The sequence below is a fragment of the Topomyia yanbarensis genome, chromosome 2, assembly GCF_030247195.1.
Source record: "Topomyia yanbarensis strain Yona2022 chromosome 2, ASM3024719v1, whole genome shotgun sequence".
Taxonomy (NCBI): Eukaryota; Metazoa; Arthropoda; class Insecta; order Diptera; family Culicidae; genus Topomyia; species Topomyia yanbarensis.
Window position 1 is genome coordinate 262,801,765 of NC_080671.1, and position 22,989 is coordinate 262,824,753.

At 44.8% G+C, this 22,989-nt stretch overlaps 1 protein-coding gene across 1 annotated transcript; it reads right to left on the reverse strand.

Moving 5' to 3' along the window:
* Positions 1-305: 305 nt before the first annotated feature.
* On the reverse strand, positions 306-1,301 carry LOC131680304 (uncharacterized). Its single transcript, XM_058961027.1, has one exon. It carries the CDS (start codon positions 1,299-1,301, stop codon positions 306-308), a length of 996 nt encoding a protein of 331 aa, XP_058817010.1.
* Positions 1,302-22,989: the final 21,688 nt, after the last annotated feature.

Below are 22,989 nucleotides of genomic sequence, written 5' to 3' on the forward strand. Positions count from 1 at the left end.
CATCGACTGCGGTCGACACTGGGGAGAGGCTTTGTGTAGGTCTGCTGGTTTCCTTTTCCTTGTTGATCGTGGTCTTCTGATTTACTGATTTTCTGGATGGAGTGGTGATATCGGTGTCCTTATCGGCCACAGAGGTGAGTTCACAATCAACGGGTTGGGGTATGACGGCCCGGATAGTTCCTTCATCCTGCTGTGCTTGCGTTGGAAGGAGTACTACACATTCCTCACTTCCAAACCGATCTATCTCGTTGTCAAAATTCATGCGTGGGTTGTCTTCTGTATCCAAACGATGATGAAACTGAGAATTATCGAAGAGGCTGGTTAGGACGCGTCTCGGTAAACTCAATTTCATCGTCTGAACAATCCATGGTTTCGTTGGTGGTAGTGGTAGCGGTTCTTTTTGGTGGTGGGCTCGGTGAGGTTGTCGTGGGTTTGCTGAACGGGGTATGTTGTTTCTGCGGTCTTCCTCGTTTCGAATCCGTATTAACCGCTGGCGAATTATTCCTGGATCTCGTTACTGGTCCTATTGGCTGGTTCGTTTGCTTCTGTTCTTTGCAGTGCTGTGGTTTTTCTTGGTTGGTGAACTGTTGCTTTATCTGATGGATGTACATCTTCATTTGCTCAATTTTCTCGTCCTTGCGTTTGGTCTCCGCCAGAAGTTTTGCTATCTGCTCATCCTTCCTCTTCATTGTTAGCTCTAACTCTTTCAGCTTGCTAAGGATCTCATTCGGTTGTGCTGTGGCCTGAGCATAGCTGCCTTTACTCAGATATTCAGCTCGTTTACGTGCTTCCGGGAATGTTAGATTGTCGCGGACTTTTATTTTTATGACCTCCATTTCTTTTTTATAAACAGGACATTCGCGGCTCGTTGGTTGGTGATCGCCTTCACAATTCCGACAGTATGCAGTTTCTTTACATTTTTCTTCGCCGTGTTGTTCTTTCGAGCAGTTAAAGCATCGCTGAGGGCCAGGACAGCGAACGCGTGTATGGCCGTAGTTGAAGCACCCGTAGCAGAGCATCGGGTTCGGGAAATATGGACGAGTAGGAACGTGAAGCAAACCGATCTTCACGTATTCCGGGTATGTGGTCTTACAGAAAGTCAAGATGAGTGCTGGCGTATTCACTCTCTTTTCGGCTTCTTTACGTGTAATTCGCTGTACACGAGTCACTCCCTGGTTTGAAATTTCTGCTAGAACATCTTTTTCTTCCATCTGAATCAAATCGTAGCAGGATATTACGCTTACGTTCAAATTCGGATGGGCTTCAACCCCTACTTCAGTGCCGTCGATGAGCTGGTTCATTTTCTGCAACTTGGGCAGGGTTCCGAACTCGAAGGGTATAACGTGTCCCTTGAGCTTCGGTATTCGCACCTTCGATTGGACCTCCAGCGGCAACCTCAACCGATTTGCCAATGATAAACGGGTTTCTTGGTAATGGTACACCGTCTTTACCTGGAACGTTAATTCACCGAATTTGTTCGTCGGGTCCATGTATTCCGGTAATCTTCTTTTACTTGACCCTCCCGGGTCACCGCTACTAGCGGCCGCCATCTTGGATTACACCACTGGACGTTGGTAAAAACGCTGTGGCACGGTCACCCGATACCAACCCCAAATGGACAAAAAAGGTGAAGAAAGGAAAGATCTTACCTTATTTGCCCCTTCGACGTCGAATTTTTCGGTGTTCCCACAATTTTGGGACACACTGTAGGCAAGCAGAATCACAACTACTCTTTTTCCGCTTCTACGTAGCCAACAGAAATGCACTTTTTCAAATTCGCCAAGAAAAACGAACTTTTCCAATTTCACCAATTTGACCGTTCCAACACTTTTGGCACACACTGTAACGTCCAAATTTGTTGATACGCACTGTACTATACTAAAGCACCACCAAATCGCAAGTCAAAATTTTTCTAATTTTTTCAAAACTTTTCACGGTTTTTTACGGATTGAAAAATATCCCCGGTTCAGCGCACCGTCGTCACACTCGCGACCGGCATCCACAGCAGGTGAATGAAAACCCGGCCGGGCAACCACTGCGATGGCTGTTTGTTTACTTATAGTACAGCGTGGCTAAAACTAAAATCCACTTATTTCAGCCGTTTCTTTATCGATTTTCACTTCACTCGTCTATACGTCGTAAACTGGACCGCGATTATCGCGAAAACACGGAAAAACACGGTGTGTAATTCACGAATGCGCGTTGTTGATACCGTGCGGCACGGTGTTTTCAACTCGGATGAATAATAATAATTTGTTGTTGTTGTTGTTTATTAACGACACTTTACACCAAGGAGTGGTGCATTCGTGTCGAAAGAAAAATATTTTACCTGAAAATTTTTACAGTGCAGTTGTCAGTTATCATTTACAATTCAAAGTATAAAGTTACAACATATTAAACAAGTTAGTTTCCTTGAGGAATTTTACCATACTCTCCTCATTTTTCCTGTCGTTGCGCAGAGCCGCTCGCAGACTAGTGGACTCGATGTCGTGCTTCCTTCTAACGTCGTCGTACTTTCTGCAGTGGAGGATCACATGGCGGACATCTACAATGATCCCACAGCAGTCGCACACTGGTGGTGAGGTTTTCTTTAGAAGAAAGTCGTGTGTTAGCCGAGTATGCCCTATTCGAAGCCGGGTGAGCACTCGCTGTTCGGCCGAATTCTCGCGGTCAGTCCACTTTCCTGTGTCAAACTTAACTTCGCGAAGTTTTACTTCAGTGGACGCAGACCATCGGCGGAACCATTGATTTCGGATAGCTGTTTTCATTTGGTTGTTCGCGTCTGCTCCCGGAGCGGCTATTTGCAAGGGGGCATTACCCCTGGCTTCTCCTGCGAGGCGGTCTGCCTCTTCGTTGCCATGGATACCAGCATGACCCGGAATCCAGCACAGCTTGATTGGACGGCCTCGTAACATGTTTTCAATCTGCTGAATCCACGGGTGTTGCGATGTGCCAGCTTCTAATGCCGATAAGCAACTGGCCGAGTCAGACATAACCACCAAATCACTGACCGTGTTATGTGTTGCTAGCGCTGTTTTGATTGCAAACGCTTCTGCCGAGAAGACGCTGCATGACGATGGAAGACCAACCGATTGTTGGAAGTATTCTCCATACACTCCCACACCTACCGCATTGTCGTCTTTCGAGCCATCCGTGTAGACGATAGTTGAACGGTTGAAACGACCTGCTAGGAGCTCCTGAAAAGCAGGCCGAACAATTTCCGAGGGGTCACCAGCTTTCACACGTCTCTTTATGTCCCACACGATCTGGGGCTTGGGTTCGTACCATCTTCGTGCAGCTAAACGTGTACGAGTGCAAATATCTGGAAGAGGGATTCCGATCACCTCTGTCAGACATTCGGATGCTCGATGTACCAGGGGGAGATCGGCATTGTCCTTGCTTTTTCCCAACGTATGGATGGCCAACCTGGCTATATTTTGAAGAACGAGTAGGTCAAATGGTAGGGTTCCAGCTTCTGCCATAATGGCTAAGATTGGGCTCGTAACGTATGCACCGGATGCAAACCTTACCATCCTGTTGTATGTAGAAGCGAGCGTTTGGATGACGGCATCTCCTCCTCTGCTTACAAGTCCCATACCGTAGAGGAGTCGCGAGGTAACAATTGCGGACCCGATTTGCAGTAAAGAAGCGCGTTGACCACGGGGTAGCTTGGCACCGATCATCTTCAAGATACGCAGCCTGGATTCACACGTCTTCTTCGTCATTTTACAATGCGCTTTAAAATTGAGTGATCGGTCGAGAGTGACACCGAGAGTTCTCAGCAGCGTTTGTGTCGGTACGGCTACACCATCTACCTTTATCGCCTGCATGGGTTCACGGCGCACGTTAGGGCTGCAATAGAAGATGCTGGATTTCGTTGCAGATATCGTAAATCCAACACTTCTCGACCATTTATCGACGGCTTTTACTGCGGCCTGAAGTTTCCGAAGGAGCGACTGTTCTTTCTTTCCCCACACAAGAAGCAGAATATCATCGGCGTACAGCAACACTTGTACAGAGTTCGGAACCACGCGGAAGATGGGTTGGATAGCCACGAGAAATAGTGTCACAGAGAGCACTGAGCCCTGCGGCACACCATTTTCCAGCGGATGTGCTGGCGACAAATGCCCCTCTACGTTGACCTGGAACGTTCTCTCTGCCAGAAAACTGTTGACAATGTTTATCATTCTTCCACGTATTTGCCATTTCTGCAGTGTTCGTAGGATGCCATATCTCCAGGTGGTGTCGTATGCCTTAGCCAAGTCTAGCGACGCTATCAGACAGTGCTCGTCACGGTCGGGTAATGACCTCTCCAACTCCGCAAAGTATGTGTCAGTACCCCGACCAGATCTGAAGGCATGTTGTCGTTTGTCGAGACGCCCGTTCGACTCTAGTTCGGTGGTTAACCGTCGGTTGACAATTCTTTCGAACACCTTCGCCATACAACTAGTTAACGTGATTGGACGGAATGCAGCTGGACCCGCGTCATCCGAGCTTGGCTTTGGAATTGGTACGATGATTCCGGTTCGCCAACAGGGTGGGAATACGCCACCGCGCCATATTCTGTTGAAAAGTTCCAACATGGCAGTTTTCACAGACAATGGCAGTCGCTGAAGCATTGGATAGCCGATGCAGTCCGGTCCTGAAGAGCCACTTCTTCCTCTGTCGAGTGCCCACAGCAATTCATTCAGGGTGAAGTCCGAATTGTAAATATCATCGCTATCTGGCGAGAAGTTTATGCGGTTTCGTTCGGCCTTTTCTTTCTCCCTCTGGAACAACGGCGAATAGCTGGAGGTTGCGGATCTTTCGCTGTAGTGTTGCGCCAGTTCTTCAGCTATTTCTTCTGGCTTATCCGTGTAACCATCGGACCGCTTGATGACAGTTGGGCGGTGTTGGCGTTTCCCTCTCAACGTGTTCACTGTCTGCCACATCTCCGACGTAGTTGAACTTGGAGATATCTTCGCAACGAAGTCTTCCCATGATTTTTTCTTGGCGTCATGGATAGACTTTCTTGCTGCTGCCCGTGATTCCTGGAAGCTTTTCAGTGCATCCGCTTTTCGTGGGTCCTCTGCTGGCATACGCTTCAGTGCTCTAAGTGCTTTTCTCCGATTTTTGATAGCTACTTTCACCTCCGGACACCACCACGGAACCGCTTTGGGACCGACTCTGCCGGTAGTGCGAGGTATCGCGGTGTTTGCTGCTCTAATCAACCGGTCAACGAAACAGTCGATTGATATTTCGACGCCCGGTCGAATAGCGTTGGCGGTCAATCGCTCGTAGGTTGCCCAATCTGCCTGGTCGTAAATCCATTTCTGTCTTTTCGTTGGGATAGTCGACAGTCCGGGAATGGATACGAGAATGGGAAAGTGATCACTGCTGTGGGTGTCCGGAAGTGTTCGCCAAACAAATTTCGAAGCCACCGATTCGGAGCAGATCGAGAGGTCAATAGCCGAAGTAATACCGGTAGCTGGATCAATCCGAGTGTGCGATCCGTCGTTGAGGATGAGTAATTGTTCCGATAGCGTTTTTTCGGCGATGAAGTGGCCTAGTGCGGTAGATTTCGTAGAACCCCAGCAAATATGGTGCGCGTTAAAGTCGCCTAGTACCAGCACTGGACGTGGAAGCGTTTCGAGGAAGTCACCCAGCTGTTCTTGACACTGTTGAGTATTGGGAGGGACGTAGATCGACACCACCGTCATTTGTTGTGGCAGTTGGATCCGAACTGCGATAGCTTGTATACTATCGTCGATATCAATTCGCTCTAATGGAACACCATCCCGAATGGCAAGACCTACTCCTTGTTGCCAGTATCGACAACTCCCAGTTTTCAGCAAAAGAGTGTAGTTGTTGCCGATGAAATCTGCTGCGACTACTCGGTTGTCAACTTTTGTTTCCTGAAGCGCTATCAGGCTCGGTCCGTACTCGCAGATCAGCTGTTTAAGCTCGCTGATGTTGGTTCGCAGGCCCCGAATGTTCCATTGAAGGGCGAAGCATCTGCTGTCTCGATTGGCGAAAGTCGCTGACGAAGACGATGTTGATAGCGAAGGTGATTGTCTGCGGGTTCTCGCCGGTGTGTTTCGTTGGTACCGGGACGTGGTTGCGCTGATTTCAACCGGGATATCGGTGCTATGATGCTTCAGCTGTTGTTGCGGTGTATCTTCGCCGGCGGAAAGCCAGGAGGAGAATTGCGAGGACTGTATATCTGGGAAGTAGGGACAGTCCTCTTCCCCCCGGTCGATCCCTTCATGATGAAGTGGGGAAGCTACTTTCTTCTCTTCTTCCCCAAACCGGTTACTGCTGGTCGCATCTGTAACGGTAGAAGCCGCAACAGAATTCGTTCGGAGACAAAGTGAAGATGGACTGACCTGTGGGACGTCTAGCCCCACAGTGCCAGCCGCTGTCGAAACTACTACACGATTACTTCCAGAACTACCGACAGCGACCGGCACTGGGGAAAGACTTTGTGTAGTTTTCGTTGTTACAGCTGTTCTATCTCGAAGTAATGATCTCGATGGGCCTTCTCCGGGCGATAGCAAGTGGTGATGTCGAAGGAGCGTATCGTCGATGTTGTCCTTCAAACCTGAAAGAACATCAAAACAAGCAGTACCTGCGAGGGGATTGACAACTTCGGAACTGACCTGGGGAAGGTCCAGCCCCACAGTGCCAACCGCTGTCGTACAAACTACACTATTATGCTCACGAACACCGACTGCGGTCGGCACTGGGGATAGACTTTGTGTAGTTATGCTCGTTCTCTCGTAGATGACGATCGGGTTGCTCTGGTTTGTAGATTTGTTAGTTGTAGTGGTAAAATCAGTGTTCCTATCGGCCACAGAGGTGAATTCACTATCAACGGGTTGGGGTATGACGGCCCGGATAGTTCCTTCATCCTGCTGTGCTTGCGTTGGAAGGAGTACTACACTTTCCTCTCTTCCAAACCGATCTATCTCGTGGTCAGTATTCGTGCGTGGGTTGTCGTTGGTATCCAAACGTTGATGAAAATGAGAATTATCGAAGAGGCTGGCTAGGAGGCGTCTCGGTAATCTCAATTTCATCGTCTGAATATTCCATCGTTTCGTTGGTGGTAGTGGCAGCAGTTCTTTTTGGCGGTGGGCTTAAATTGTCCGGTGAGGTTGTCGTTGGTTTGCTGAACGGGGTGTGTTGTTTCTGTGGTCTTCCTCGTTTTGAATCCGTATTTATTGCTGGTGAGTTGTTCCTGGATCTTGTTATTGGCCCGGCAGTCTGATTCGTTGGTTTTTGTTCTTTACTGTGCTGTGGTTTTTCTTGGCTGGCGGACTGCTGTTTGATGTATGCCATCATTTGCTCTATTTTCTCGTCCTTGCGTTTGTTCTCTGCCAGAAGTTTAACGATCTGCGCGTCCTTCTTCTTCATTGTCTGCTCCAGTTCTTTCAATTTATTCAGGATCTCGTTTGATTGTGCTGCAGCCTGGGCGTAACTTCCTAGATTTTGCTGTTCAGCTCGTTTGCGCGCTTCCGGGAATGTCAAATTGTCGCGGATTTTTATTTTTATGACCTCTACTTCCTTTTTGTAATTTGGACATTGGCGACTTGTTGGTTGGTGATCACCTTTACAGTTTAGGCAGAACTGGGCTGCTCGACATTTTTCTTCGCCTTGATGTTCTCCAGAGCAATTAGGACAACGTTGTGGGCCAGGACAGCGAACACGCGTATGGCCGTATTTAAAGCAACCATAACAGAGCATCGGGTTTGGGAAGTACGGGCGGGTAGGGACGCGAAGCAAACCGATCTTCATGTATTCCGGGTATGTGGTCTTGCAGAAGGTCAAGATAAGCGCTGGTGTATTCACTCTTTTCTCCTCTTCCTTTCGTGTAATTCGCTGTACACGAATCACACCCTGGCTTATAATTTCTTGTAAAACCTCCTTCTCTTCCAAGTGAATCAGATCGTAGCAGGAAATTACGCATCTGCTTACGTTTAGATTCGGATGGGATTCAACCACAACATCAGTACCGTCAATGTTCCCACACTTTTGGGCCACACTGTAGGCAGGCAGAATCGCAGCTACCTTTTTTTCGCTTCTACGTTGCCTTCAATTAATTAAACGTGCAAAAAAAATCACTTCAATTTTTTTCTTTTTTCGCTGTTTTGATACTTTTGGCACGCACTGTGTCGTCCAATTCGCACTGTACCGCACTGTACCACTCTTTTTGGTAGATCAAGCAAGAAAAAAAAATATTTTTCTTTTTTTTAAAAACTTTTCGTCAGTTTTCCAAATTCGAAAAAAAAACTTGCATCCAACCCACCGTCACCGTCACACACGCAGCCGGCACAGCCAGTGAATGAAACTAGCCGGGCGACCGCACTGGCAGCCACAGCGATGGCTGGTTGTTTTGGTTTTATTGCCGCGTGGGTAAACTAAAATCCACTTATTTCAGCCGTTTCTTCACCGATTTTCGTGAAACTTTCACTGTTAGTCACTGAAAAACCACTTCACTCGTGTTTTCGTTGAAAAATAAACCGCGAATATCGCGAAAAACACCGAAAAAACACTGTGTGAAATTTGCGTATACTCGTTGTATGTACCGTACGGAACGGTGTTTCCAACTCAGATGAATAATAATAATAATAATAGTAATAATAATAATAATAATAATAATAATAATAATAATAATAATAATAATAATAATAATAATAATAATAATAATAATAATAATAATAATAATAATAATAATAATAATAATAAAAATAATAATAATAATAATAATAATAATAATAATAAAAATAATAATAATAATAATAATAATAATAATAATAATAATAATAATAATAATAATAATAATAATAATAATAATAATAATAATAATAATAATAATAATAATAATAATAATAATAATAATAATAATAATAATAATAATAATGTTGTTTTTATTAACGACACTTTCCACATAGAAGTGGTGCATTCGTGTCGAAAGAAAAATATTTTACCTGACAAATTTTTCAATGCGGTTTTCAGTTATCAGTTACAATTCAAAATACAAGTTACAACATATTAAACAAGTTAGTTTTCTTGAGGAATTTTATCACACTCTCCTCATTTTTCCTGTCGTTGCGGAGATCCGCTCGCAGACTAGTCGACTCGATATCGTGCTTCTTTCTAGCGGCGTCGTATTTTCTGCAGTGAAGGATTACATGGCGGATATCTACAATGATCCCACAGCAGTCGCACACTGGTGGTGAAGTTTGCTTTAGCAGAAAGTCGTGTGTTGGCCGGGTATGCCCTATTCGAAGCCGGGTAAGCACTTGCTGTTCGACCGAATTCTCGCAGTCAGTCCTTCCCTGTGTCGAATTTAACTTCGCAAAGTTTTACTTCAGTGGACGCAGGCCATCGACGGAACCATTGATTTCGGATAGCTGTTTTCATTTGGTTGTTCGCGTCTGCTCCCGGAACGGCTATTTGCAAAAGGGCAAATACCCCTGGATTCTCCTGCGAGGCGGTTTGCCTCTTCGTTGCCATGGAATCCAGCACAGCTTGATTGGATGGCCTCGTAACATGTTTTCAATCTGCTGAATCCACGGGTGTTGCGATGTGCCAGCTTCTAATGCGGATAAGCAACTGGCCGAGTCAGACATAATCATCAAATCACTGACCGTGTTATGTGTTGCTAGCGCTGTTTTGATTGCAAACGCTTCTGCCGAGAAGACGCTGAATGACGATAAAAGACCAACTGATTGTTGGAAGTATTCTCCATACACTCCCGCACCTACTGCATTGTCGTCTTTCGAGCCATCCGTGTATACGATAGTTGAACGGTTGAAACGACCTGCTAGGAGCTCCTGAAAAGCAGGCCGAACAATTTCCGGGGGTCTCCAGCTTTCACACGTCTCTTTATGTCCCACAAGATCTGGGGCTGGGGTTCGTACCATTTTGAAGAACGAGTAAGTCGAATGGTAGGGTTCCAGCTTCTGCCATAATTGATAGAATTGGACTCGTGACGTATGCACCGGATGCGAACCTTATCATCCTGTTGTATGTAGGAGCGAGCGTTTGGATGACGGCATCTCCTGCTCTGCTTACAAGTCCCATGCCGTAGAGGAGTCGCGAGGTTACAATTGCGGACCCGATTTGAAGTAAAGAAGTGCGTTGACCACGGGGCAACGCGGCACCGATCATCTTCAAGATACGCAGCCTGGATTCACACGTCTTCTCTTCTTCTCCAAACCGGTTACTCGTTCGATACGTGCTGCTTACATCTGCAACGGGATAAACCACAACAGAATCCGTTCGTAAGCGAGGTGGAGTAGGACTGACCTGTGGGACGTCTAGCCCCACAGTGCCAGCCGCTGTCGCAACTACTACACGATTACTTCCAGAACTGCCGACAGCGACCGGCACTGGGGAAAGACTTTGTATAGTTTTCGTTGTTTGCTTCGACGCCACTGTTGTGGTCATAGCTGTTCCATCTCGAAACAAATATCTCGATGGGCCTTCACCGGGCGACAGCGAGTGGTGATGTGGAAGAAGCGTGTCGTCGATGTTGTCAGTCAAACCTGGTAGAGCATCAGAACAAGCAGTACCTGCAAGGGGATTGACAATTTCGGAACTGACCTGAGGAAGGTCCAGCCCCACAGTGCCAAACGCTGTCGTCCAAACTACACTATTATGGTCACGAACAACGACTGCGGTCGGCACTGGGGATAGACTTTGTGTAGTTCTGCTGATATACTTCTGTTCGTCGATCGTGGGTTTTTGGTCTGCTGGTTTACAAGTTGTAGTGGTGAAATCGGTGTTCCTATCGGCCACTATCAACGGGTTGGGGTATGACGACCCGGATGGTTCATTCGTCCTGCTGTGCTTGCTTTGGAAGGAGTACTACAATTTTACTCTCTTCCAAACCGAACTATCTCGTGGTCAGTATTCGTGCGTGGGTTGTCGTTGGTATCCAAACGTTGATGAAAATGAGAATTATCGAAGGGCCTGGCTAGGGGGCGTCTCGGTAATCTCAATTTCATCGTCTGAATATTCCATAGTTTCGTTGGTGGTAGTGACAGCGGTTCTTTTTGGTGGTGGGCTTAAGTTATCCGGTGAGGTTGTCGTTGGTTTGCTGAACGGGGTGTGTTGTTTCTGTGATTTTCCTCGTTTTGAATCCGTATTTATCGCTGGTGAATTGTTCCTGGATCTTGTTATTGACCTGGTCGTCTGATTCGTTGGTTTTTGTTCTTTACTGTGCTGTGGTTTTTCTTTGCTGGCGGACTGTTGTTTGATGTTCGCCATCATTTGCTCAATTTTCTCGTCCTTGCGTTTGTTCTCTGCTAGAAGTTAAACGATCTTCTCATCTTTCTTCTTCATTGTCTGCTCCAGTTCTTTCAATTAATTCAGAATCTCGTTTGATTGCGCTGCAGCCTGGGCGTAACTTCCAAGATATTGCTGTTCAGCTCGTTTGCGCGCTTCCGGAAATGTCAAATTGTCGCGGATTTTTATTTTTATGACCTCTACTTCCTTTTTGTAATTTGGACATTGGCGGCTTGTTGGTTGGTGATCACCTTTACAATTTGGGCAGAAGGGGGGCTGCTCGACATTTTTCTTCACCTTGATGTTCTCCTGAGCAATTCGGACAACGTTGCGGGCCAGGACAGCGAACACGAGTATGACCGTATTTGATGCATTCATAACAAAGCATCGGGTTTGGGAAGTACGGGCGGGTAGGGACGCGAAGCAAACCGATCTTCATGTATTCCGGGTATGTGGTCTTGCAGAAGGTCAAGATAAGCGCTGGTGTATTCACTCTTTTCTCCTCTTCCTTTCGTGTAATTCGCTGTACACGAATCATACCCTGGCTTATAATTTCTTGTAAAACCTCCTTTTCTTCAAGGTGAATCAGATCGTAGCAAGAAATTACGCATCTGCTTACGTTCAGATTCGGATGGGATTCAACCACAACATCTGTACCGTCAATGAGCTTGGTCATTTTCATTAGTTTAGCAACTTGGACTGGGTTCCGAACTCGAAGAGTATACTGTGTCCCTTGAGCTTCGGTATTCGCACCTTCAATTGGGCCTCCAGCGACAACCTCCACCGATTTACCAATTACGAACGGGTTTCTTGGCAAAGGTACACCGTCTTTGCCGGTTAACTGCTTTGGGCAGCGGCAGCAAGCAGAAGGTGAAATAGAACACTCGCATCGTGTGGGCTGCTAATTTACTCTGCAGGACAGCTCTCAACAGATTCTTTTTTACTCAATGGTACAAGGCATTCTAGTAGATGAATAACGAAATTACGTTTAGTGTGGAAAGGTTTTTTTTTCATTTAAGCATCTAAACACGCCTTCTCTATTTAATGCTCAAAATTCCATACACACTCAATTGTGACCTGAGAGTGTGGCAGGTGGAGGAAAACGTATGAATGAGGAATAAAAATACTTTAAATATCGTTACAACTGCAGGAACGTCAATTCGCTGAATTTGTTCGTAGGGTCCATGTATTCTGGTAGTCTTCTCGTTCTCGACACTCCCGGGTCACCGCTACTAGCGGCCGCCATTTCGAATTACACCACCAGACGTTGGAGAATACGCTGTGGCACGGTCACCCGATACCAATCCCAAATGGACAGAAAGATGAAGTTTTTTTTCATTTAAGCATCTAAACACTCCTTCTCTATTTAATGCTCAAAATTCCATACACACTCAATTGTGACCTGAGAGTGTGGCAGGTGGAGGAAAACGTATGAATGAGGAATAAAAATACTTTAAATATCGTTACAACTGCAGGAACGTCAATTCGCTGAATTTGTTCGTAGGGTCCATGTATTCTGGTAGTCTTCTCGTTCTCGACACTCCCGGGTCACCGCTACTAGCGGCCGCCATTTCGAATTACACCACCAGACGTTGGAGAATACGCTGTGGCACGGTCACCCGATACCAATCCCAAATGGACAAAAAGGTGAAGAAAAGAAAAGATCTTACCTTATTTGGCCCTTCAACGTCGACTTTTTCGAAGTGTTCCCACACTTTTGGGACACACTGCAGGTGAGCAGTGTCGCTACTGCTTGTTTTCCTCTTCTACACAGCCAAGAGAAGCGAACTTAATGGATTTCTCCAAGAAAAAACGCACTTGACGAATTTCGCCCTTTTTATTGTTCCAACTTTTTTGGCACGCACTGTAACGTCCAAATTTTTTGATCCGCACTGTACTATACTCAACTACCACCAAATAACAATTAAAAAATCCGAATTTTCCAAAACTTTTCACGTTTTTTACGTCTTCAAAAATATCTCCCGTTCAGGGCACCGTCACTCTCACGACGCATCCAGAATGAAATGGGAATGAACTGGCCGGGCAGCCACGCGGGTAAGCACAGCGATGGCTGTTTGTTTACCTATAGCACCGAGTGGGCAAAACTAAAAATTCACTTTTTTCAGCCGTTTCTTCACCGATTTGCGTCAATCTTTCACTGTTCACCACTAGAGAACCACTTCACTCGTCTATTCGTCGTAAATTGGACGGCAGTTATCGCAAAAAAACACGATAAGAAATTTACGAATGTGCGTTGTTTGTACCGTATGGAACGGTGTTTCCAATTCAGATGAATAATAATAATAATAATAATAATAATAATGATAATAATAATAATAATAATAATAATAATAATAATAATAATAATAATAATAATAATAATAATAATAATAATAATAATAATAATAATAATAATAATAATAATAATAATAATAATAATAATAATAATAATAATAATAATAATAATAATAATAATAATTGTTCGCGCAAGAACCAAGAGCCACCCTACTTATTGCGGTCGAAACAGATCTAAAATGGTTTGGCGCCAATGGGTAGCGTTGGCGCACTACCACAGCACCAATGATCCATATGCACAAAAACCCCTAACTGGATCAAATAAAACAGTACAAATTGTTAGTCGATAGAAGTACGACGCTTCTTTTCTTTTATCGCGTATATATCACACAGTCTCCGGTAATTCCATCCGTCGAGTGACCTTCCGCGCTTTTTGTTGGACCTCACGTTACCATATGGTCCTTGGAGCCGGATTAGTGTAAATTTCGCCGCGAAACACTAATCATATAACCGCTAGTGCCCGTTAATTAACCCTGTCGCCGCCGTGCAGGCCCCGTTGTGCTTCTGCCAATCGGCATTATAGTGGTGTTTAACACTAGCAGTGAGCAGAAGTGGTTTTTCTGGACAAAAACTGCGCGAAATCCACAAAGATGGATAAACTCGTCCGCGAAAGTAAATCGCTTGAGCCTCGGTTAAAACGCATTTCGGAGACCGTAGAAAAATTTAGGCCAGAAGAGGCTGAAGAAATCGAAATTCAAATCGAATTGGACACTTTAAGTGAGGTGTGGGCAACCTTTTGTGCCGTACACAAACAAATCGTCGACGCGAGTGAAAATGATGAAGAATATGAAGACGCTGTGCAACGACACAACAAAATTGAGAGTTTTTATATTCTGATAAAAATCGTTTAATGAAAATGCTAAAGTTGGTGAAGGATCGCTCAAATGGTGCCGCCGGGCAATCTCAACCACCTGACATCATTCGCCAAGTGGCCGACCAGCAAGCTGAATTTTTACGTGTGATGGCGGCAAACATGTGTTGGCTAGAAATGCTCTTACACTTCTGCCTTCCAATCTGAAACTGCCACAAATGAATATGCCTATCTTCAGTGGTAACTACCTTGAATGGCAATCCTTTTTTGACTTGTTCGACAGTCTGGTGCACCAAAACCTAGGACTGAAAGATAGTCAGAAGCTGTACTAAAAACGAATTTATCGGGTGAGGCTGCTTCATTGATCTCGCATCTAACAATTACCGATGCAAATTACGGACTCGCTCTAGAGAAGCTAAAATCAAGGTATGATAAGCCACGTGAAATAGCAAATCAGCATATCAAACGATTTTTAATTCAGTCACCGCTAGCATCATCTTCAGCGCACGGCTTACGATCGTTGCACGATATTTCGGATGGGGATCATGCTTTACAGGCAATGAATAGGGAGAATCGTGACACGTGGCTCCTGTCCATACTCAGCGAAAAGGTAGATGCGGACACGAAACAGCTTTGGTGTCAGAAGACCGCCGAAATGGAAGAAAATAACGTCAGCCTACAATGCTTTCTAAAGTATATTGAATCGAGGAGTTTCGCTTTGGAGTCAGCTCAAACAGTGAAGTCGAAAGCTAGTGTGCCCTTCAAACAAACAACAACAAGCATCACCGCATTCGTCACTACGAATCCTCCGCTCTGCAACGTTTGCTCGAAGCAAAATCATCATCTTTACCAATGTGGTAAATTTCTCCACATGAGCCACGGCAAACGCCTCGCTCATGTAAATAGGATGAAGCTGTGTAACAATTGTCTTAAGTGAATCTTGTAAAGCAGGTACGTGCAGAAAGTGCAATTTATCTCATCACACCCTGCTGCACCATCACTCGTCACCAGTAATTACGCATCCAACCAGATCAACATTAGTCATGGCCCAGGCAAATTTAGGACAGTCAGCTCAGTCTTTAACTTCGGCCCTCGACTCCCCTACCTGCATCGATGCTTCTAATGTGCTTCTTGCTACCGTTGCAATTAGGGTTCGCAGTACCGACCCTTTTTGACGAGAACCGGTACTACGGTACTGAAGTCCTCAGTACCGGTAAAATACCGGTACTCGAATATTTTTAAAAAAAAAATCGAAAGAAGCTTCAAAGTGAAATTGAATGCTTAAACTGATGATGATTAAACTTATTCTCAGATGATTAATTTGTTCTAATCAAAAAAAACATGTTTATTGTTTTTAATTGCTTCGGTATGGCATGACTCATTTCAGCACAAGATATTTTTCGTATGCAGCACCTTTTTTATTTCGAAATCTAGGCCACTTTGAAATCGATAACTGCTAAGCGGTGCGACTATCTTCGATTTCACAGATTGTAAATGTAAGAAACCCTATTAACAACAGTAAATCAAAGTATAAGGCTCTCGCCTCGGAAGGTGCAAAGTCCCAGATTGAGGTTTTGCCTAAGCTCCGACTCCTGGTATGGGAGTCCTGGAGTGGGCACTCAAGGCCTCTTTAGTTCTGAGTCCCAGGGCGTTGTGGAAGTAGGGGAGCTTTCGGATGTGTGGCGGTCCTAAAGAAAATAACACACTTCCTACCTTACGTACAAATTTATTCCGGTTCGGGTGCGGTGGTGACGGTGGCGTGAGTTTCGATGGCGGCAAGCAGCGGGCGACGATGATCATGGATGACACGTGCGGCAGGCAGGTATGTTGAGCTGTTTTGTGGGCTACGAGGCCGGGAGAGCAACGGGGATTTCAATTTATTGTACTGCCCATGATCGCATATCAGTCCCATAAAGATAGGAAAGCCCACAGAAAACGGGACAACTATGCGATCATGGGTAGTGTATCCGGGACCACGAGAAACGGGTGGTTCTGCATTTGGGCGCGCAGGCCTTGTCGTCCTTGGCGTTTAGCAGGCGAAAGTGCCGGAATGCACGCGGAAATCGTGTCCTGCGACGGGGGTCCTTGACGGTGAGCCGTTACTTTTAGTTTTAGGAAAACGGCGACCCAGTTTGGAAAAGGACGTAGCTGTAACTGTCCAGCTAATAATGTTCGTTTATCTAAACTTTTTCCACGAGGGCCGTAGCGATGACCCCTCGAGTACGTCTTACACTTTCTATCGTCCAAGTCCAACTATCCCACAGCCTTCTCTTATCGTAGCCTTCTAACCAACTCCAACTCCCGCTCACTATCTCTCTCGCTCTCACTCTTTCCGTTTCATTTTCCGCGCCAATCCACTGCATTTTTCACCCAAACTCTGCGTTCTAATCCATATCTCTTCTTTACCGACCGCCCACTTTAAATTCCGAGTCTTATTTACTACGGGCAAAATTCTCGATCAGTTTAGGCACCAGAGACAGTGCTAAATTGTATTGAGTAGCACAGACGGATTACGCAACAACGATTAAGTATATACCTTCTATACCACATTTGTTAATCTTTTCACGGAAAGGGTACGAAACCGACGCGCCGCGAGTAATTTGGATTCATATTACGACGTCTAAGGTTCACGTAAGACTAAGGATGAAAGCCAGATTCGTATCTTACAACACGTCGGGTGAAATCGTCACGATGATCGATCGAACGAGACAAGGATCGAACGACCAGCTTTACCGCCATGAATGATCTCCCAGTCACCGTTCTGGATAGGGAATTAGATGCTACTTTTGGCTAAGATGTGGCCTTTTATCATCAAGGAGTGTTGAAGGTCATGAGGTAATTATCACTATTGTTGGTCGAAAACATGAACAATAGCAATTCTCTTGTTCTATATTGTTAGTTTCATTTTAGGTTTGGTCTACCTTCTAGTTTGGTTTTCAGCAAATTTGCTGGCCAGACACCAATATTGCGGCCATCAGAATCAGTTAATGGCCTTGTCGTCCTTGGCGACAAGGATCGTTCAAGCAAAAATGGGACTTTTCTAATTTAAGATCGAAGATGACCCGTGCAAGGTAAATATTGAGCTCCGAGTTTGGCGTTATAGAACTCGTTTGCGTTTGACTGCTTCATATTTCTTTTATAAACTGTTTCGCCTATCTTGAAAGGTTCGGCTGGTTTACGGGTTCTTAAGTTGTAGGTTTTTGCACATGCAGTGTGTGCCTTTCGGAGGTTATTTTTAACAATGAAATATAACAGAGGAGAATCTTCGCGAATTCGCGTTAGCCGGGCTTCTAGTGAGGTTTCCTCTTTGTCAACTAACCGTGAGTGATCGGTTCCCTTCAAGATGACCTCTTCACCTTTCGCCACCCGGAACGGGCTGTAACCAGAGGAAGTGTGTATAGCGGAATTGATTATAAGTTCGATCTCAGACAAGCGCGTATCCCACTCGCGCTGATTTCCTCTCGCATACGATCGGATAGCCGTGCTTATAGCGCGATTTACTCGTTCGACTGGGTTCGCTTGCGAGTGGTATCGCGTGGTTAGCCAATGTTTAATTTCAAAGCGGTCCAGCAGATTTTTAAAATCGTTGGACGTGAAGGTAGTAGCGTTATCTGATAGAATAATCGCCGGGACAGAGTTCCGGAAAAACCAATGATCGGTTAGTTCGACACACAAAGTTTTTGACGATATTTGGGGAAATGCGCGTAAGTGCACCCATTTGCTGAACAGGTCCATTGTAACCAGGATGAATTGTTTCCCCGCCTTCGAACGCGGTAGGGGACCAATATAGTCCATCGCGATGATCTGCCAAGGACGGGACGGGGCACGTATCTCACCCATTAGAGGTACCGTGGATGTATTGGGAGGTTTGATTTCTTTGCAATCGTTACATTTCTAAATATGGGCCCTGATGTCTCTTACCATGTTGGGCCAATAGTATTGCTGACGTACTTTGGCTAGCGTTTTATCAGCGCCAATGTGCATGCTATTGTTGTGGTTCGCTATAATAATGTCTTTTCTCGATTCCGGGCTCGGAACAATCTTCCAGTCGAAGCGGTGATCTGCGAGGTCGTCATTGAAGACATACTTTTGCAACAATTTACCCTGAAGTCGGAAATCAGGGTAATCAACCGGAGAATCTTGTACTGACTGCAATAAATCATTATACCAGACCGATTCCGAGTTGGCCGATATCGCCATTACACTTCGCGATAGAACATCGGGTACGATGTTGTCCCTTCCCCGACGGTGGACGATTGTCTTGTTATATTGCTGTAAAGATAAACTCCATCGACTAAGGCGAGAGGAAGTTTTCCACTTTGACCTCATGATAAAGGTTAAAGCGGATGAGTCGGTCACTAGCACAAAGTGACTACCCTCCACGTACCCGCGAAAATGTTCGATCGAGTGCAATGCTGCCAGTCCTTCTTTTTCTGTCGCGTGGTATGATCGCTCTGGCGTGGTTAGCTTTCTTGAAAAGTATTCAATGACTCGTTCCTCCCGCTCAACCTTCTGGGTTAGCACACCAGCAATGGCGTCTAAACTCACGGTCAAAGTCAGGGCTGGACAATATCGGAGCTGTAATCAGTCTTTCTTTTATTGTTTGAAACGCTTCCTCTGCCTCTACAGTTCATTTCAATGATTTAGACTTCGATTTAAGAAGTTGAGAAAGGGCTGCGGTAGTCTTACTGTAATCTGCGATAAAACGTCGGTAGTAGTTCGACATACCGAGAAAGCGGCGGAGTTTGGTTATAGAGTTAGGACGGTCGTACTCCACGATGGGCATTACCTTCTCGGGATTAATTCTTAATCCCTGCGAGGAAAGGATATATCCTAGAAAGGGTATTTCGTTCAAGCAAAAATGGGACTTTTCTAATTTAATCGATAAGTTCGCTTCGCGGAGGCGCGTCGCGACTTCATCGAGCAAACGTATGTGCTCCTCAAATGTCTCCGTTACGATGACGATATCGTCTAAGTAAACGAAGACATTTGGTTCAAGTGCTCCGTGCCCCAAGACGCGGTTCATCAAACGGGCTAGCGTCGCCGGGCTATTAATTAAGCCAAAAGGAAGTCGCGTGAATTGGTACATGCCCTTCCCCTGTACGCTAAAAGAACAGTACTTTCTAGACTCCTTCGCCAGTGGAATTTGAAGAAAGACCTCTGAGAGGATTCGTCCCGGATGAGGCAGGGGATACGCGTCACGTATCGTTCTCTCGTTCAATGTACGAGCATCTAGGCATAGCCGTATCGCCCCAGACGTTTTCCGAATCGGGACAATGTTGAGCGACCAGTCCGAGTTTGCTTCTTCAATTATTCCCCGGTCCAGCAGTCTGTCCAGTTCAGTGAACAATCCTTCCTGAATTTTTGGGGAAATCGGGTACGGATACTGTCGTATCGGCTTAGCAGTTTTAAATGCACCGTCGAGAATAATTTGGTGCTCACAAAGCGCTGTGGTATCTAACCGATCTACCCGAGCACATTTGAAGTTAGTTTTTATTCGGTTCAAGATTTTTATTTGCTCCTCAGATAAAACTGGTCCAATCGAATCTGGTATAGTATTTAAGCTTCTTGAAGTGGCACAGATAGAAGCAATTGACGGGTACACTCCAAGGGCATTCCAGAAGTCCATGCCACATATACATTCCTTTGTGAGACTAGGCGCCACTAAGGTGGGAATCACTCTCGTTTTGCCGTGGAATGTATATGGGATGAGAACCTCTCCAAGGATTTCCATTGGCGATCCGTCTGCTGTCTGCAGCTCTACCAGTTCCGACGGAGTTCGAATGGTTACTCGGTGCAACTGACGGTAAATTTTGGAATTTATGAACGACAAATTACTTTCACAATCTAATAAGGCATTAACTCGTATATCAAAAATTTTAATCTGAACATAAGGTCTATCATCTAGCGTATTATGAAAGGTAATTTTGTGAATTTGGGCTGGAGAGGGTGGTTGGTAATCTCCTTCTTCGTTCAATGCTAATTCGTAAAATTGACTGACCTCAGACCACCATAAAGGGGACCACTCCTCCTCCCGCGCTATAGGAAACACCTGCGCCTTTAGGCCTTCCTGATCGAGTTTTTTAAGCAATAGGGGCAGTTTTCGTTCGTGAAGCCTTTGAAGGCGCACACGCTACAAAAAACTCTTCTCGGAATTGGACAGTCCTTGAGATTATGGTTTTCCCCACAGTTGAAACACTCGTCGTTAGAAGGGGGAACGTACTTTGAGACCAGTCTCAACAAACGACTTTGTTGGCTAGGACCCGATTCTGGAGATTGCGTATTCCTTCTATCTGTTTTATTATTATTAGATGCATGCTTGTGGTCTGTTTGTGGGGGGTACTTTTGGCATTCTTCCTTCTGACCCTTCCACGTTTTATTTCCTTTTAATGTTTGGGCATTATTGTCATCCGAACGGTTTTTGTTAAAGAAAGTTCGGACAGAATGACCGGAATTATTACCTGAGTTGATAGCACAGGTCTCGCTTTTACCCAGCCCAAACACCTTTGTAAAAGCTGAAAAGTCGGTGGCGTCTAAATCCTTCCCAATGGCTATCAATTCCTTCAGAGTTCGTACGTTCTTACCAACGAGAGCTTTTTTGCCATCATATCGTAAGTTCATCTTCAACACTTCAACCTTTTCTGCATCAGCCATGCCATGATTCATAGCTGAGAACAGTTTTTCCATCTGCAAATAGTATTGCTGGAAGGACTCGCCTTTCTGTTGCCGGGTTTGATAAATTTTGGTACAAAGAACAGGGTCTAGGTCTGGATGCTTAAAATCGCTTTTAAGCTCTTGTACCAAATGTGCCCATCCGAGAAGGGAACTTTGATTACGCTGAGACGTATACCAACTTAGCGCCGCTCCCTCGAACAAGTGAACCGCCGAATCGAAGAGATCGGACTCATTGACGTGTTCTGAAATTGCTAACTGTTGGACGTGATTGAGGAACTCATTGAGGGCCAGCCCTTGATCATTTCCCGAGTACTTCTTAATTTTCCACTGTGAAACTGGAATCATTTTTCGTTGCGAAATTTCTTGGGAAATCTGCGAAGGGTGTCTGAAATTATCGTATGCACGGGGAGTTGCTTGTTGATGCACATAACCAGGATCAAATGGACTAAATTGTATTTCATCAATTCTACGATTGAACGAATGATTTTGATTATTGGTGCCAGAAAATGGATTTGGGGTGCTGGTTGGGATAAAATGTGAAGTCGCCGTAGTGGTGGGTGCTGGATATGGTATACCCCTACTAATGGCAGTAGTGGTTATGGTTGAAGATCGAGACACCTTCCGGAAATCATAGCTCGGGGGTACTGGGTTATGTTCCACTATACTTACACACGATTCCACAATTTCCCACATTCGTTGGCTAAATTAAGTGCACTAGACAAACAAAATACAAGCGAGAACACGCCAATTGTTTAAAAAACATTTGTAAAAATTAAACCAAACATGAACCGCCATGTTTGAAAAGCGCAAAAAACAACCAAGTCCATTTCAACCGCCAGAAAATTTGTCTAAGTGTTGAAATTGCCTTTAAAATGCATTCGCAAATTGCATTTGTTCCTAGGGGCTATTAGCACAGGCGAGTTGAGTCAAACGTCAAACTGTTTAAATCGCCTGACCATACTCGTCCGCATTTTTTTTGACCGGGATGCTGCGATCTGTCAAAACTATACACGCTCATTCAGAACTACTCAAAATTTGAGTTCGGAGCACTCAATTTCAAAAGTCATAGCAATATGTCAAAAAATGAGCATTAATTTGAGTAGAACTAACTCATCTCTTGAGTAATCATTAAATTTTCAAAATTCTGAGTGAAAAAACTACTTGTTCTCAAAAAAGTGCAGAGTCAGGCGTCGACTTAAACTTAAACAAGAGCTGATCGTTCATAAAACTAGAAGGTAGGTTTCATTGAATTCTCTTGTTTCTAAATCTAACTTCCAGTTGTGTTTTTGCAGTTTCTGCAATTTCTTCAAGATGCCGATCGGCATGAAGTAGATGTAGAGAAAGACCCTCGGATTATATTTACTGTCATCGTAAACGCATGGACAACGGCCTGGAGGATCAGGTAAATGACATTTGAAATAACAATGAATATATTTATAGTTTTATTAAAATGCGGAATGATTATTTTTCGTTTTTGCCTTTTGAGTAAAATGTACTCAAGTTTGACATTTTTATCCCAAACTCAAAACTGAGTAAAAGAGAAAAACTCAATTTTTGACTACGTGCACTTTTAATGAAATTGGCTGGTAACTCAAATTTGAGTTTTATGAATGAGCGTGTAGATACTATATTCATCAGGCAACTGGCGTCCCTATCTCTACATACAGAGTTTGACAATAGGCAACATCGTTTTTCCACCGATCAATGGGGGGTCAGTTTGACAAAGTCAAAATCGCTTGAAATGTCATCAACAAACAGCAGTAGCAGTAAACAATAGAAAACAATGCACACTTTCTCTAATTTGATGCAAACACACTTCCGGTGAAAATTTCAACGTGTCGACATGTTGGTGTTCACCGAGTGCTAGATAATTCGCT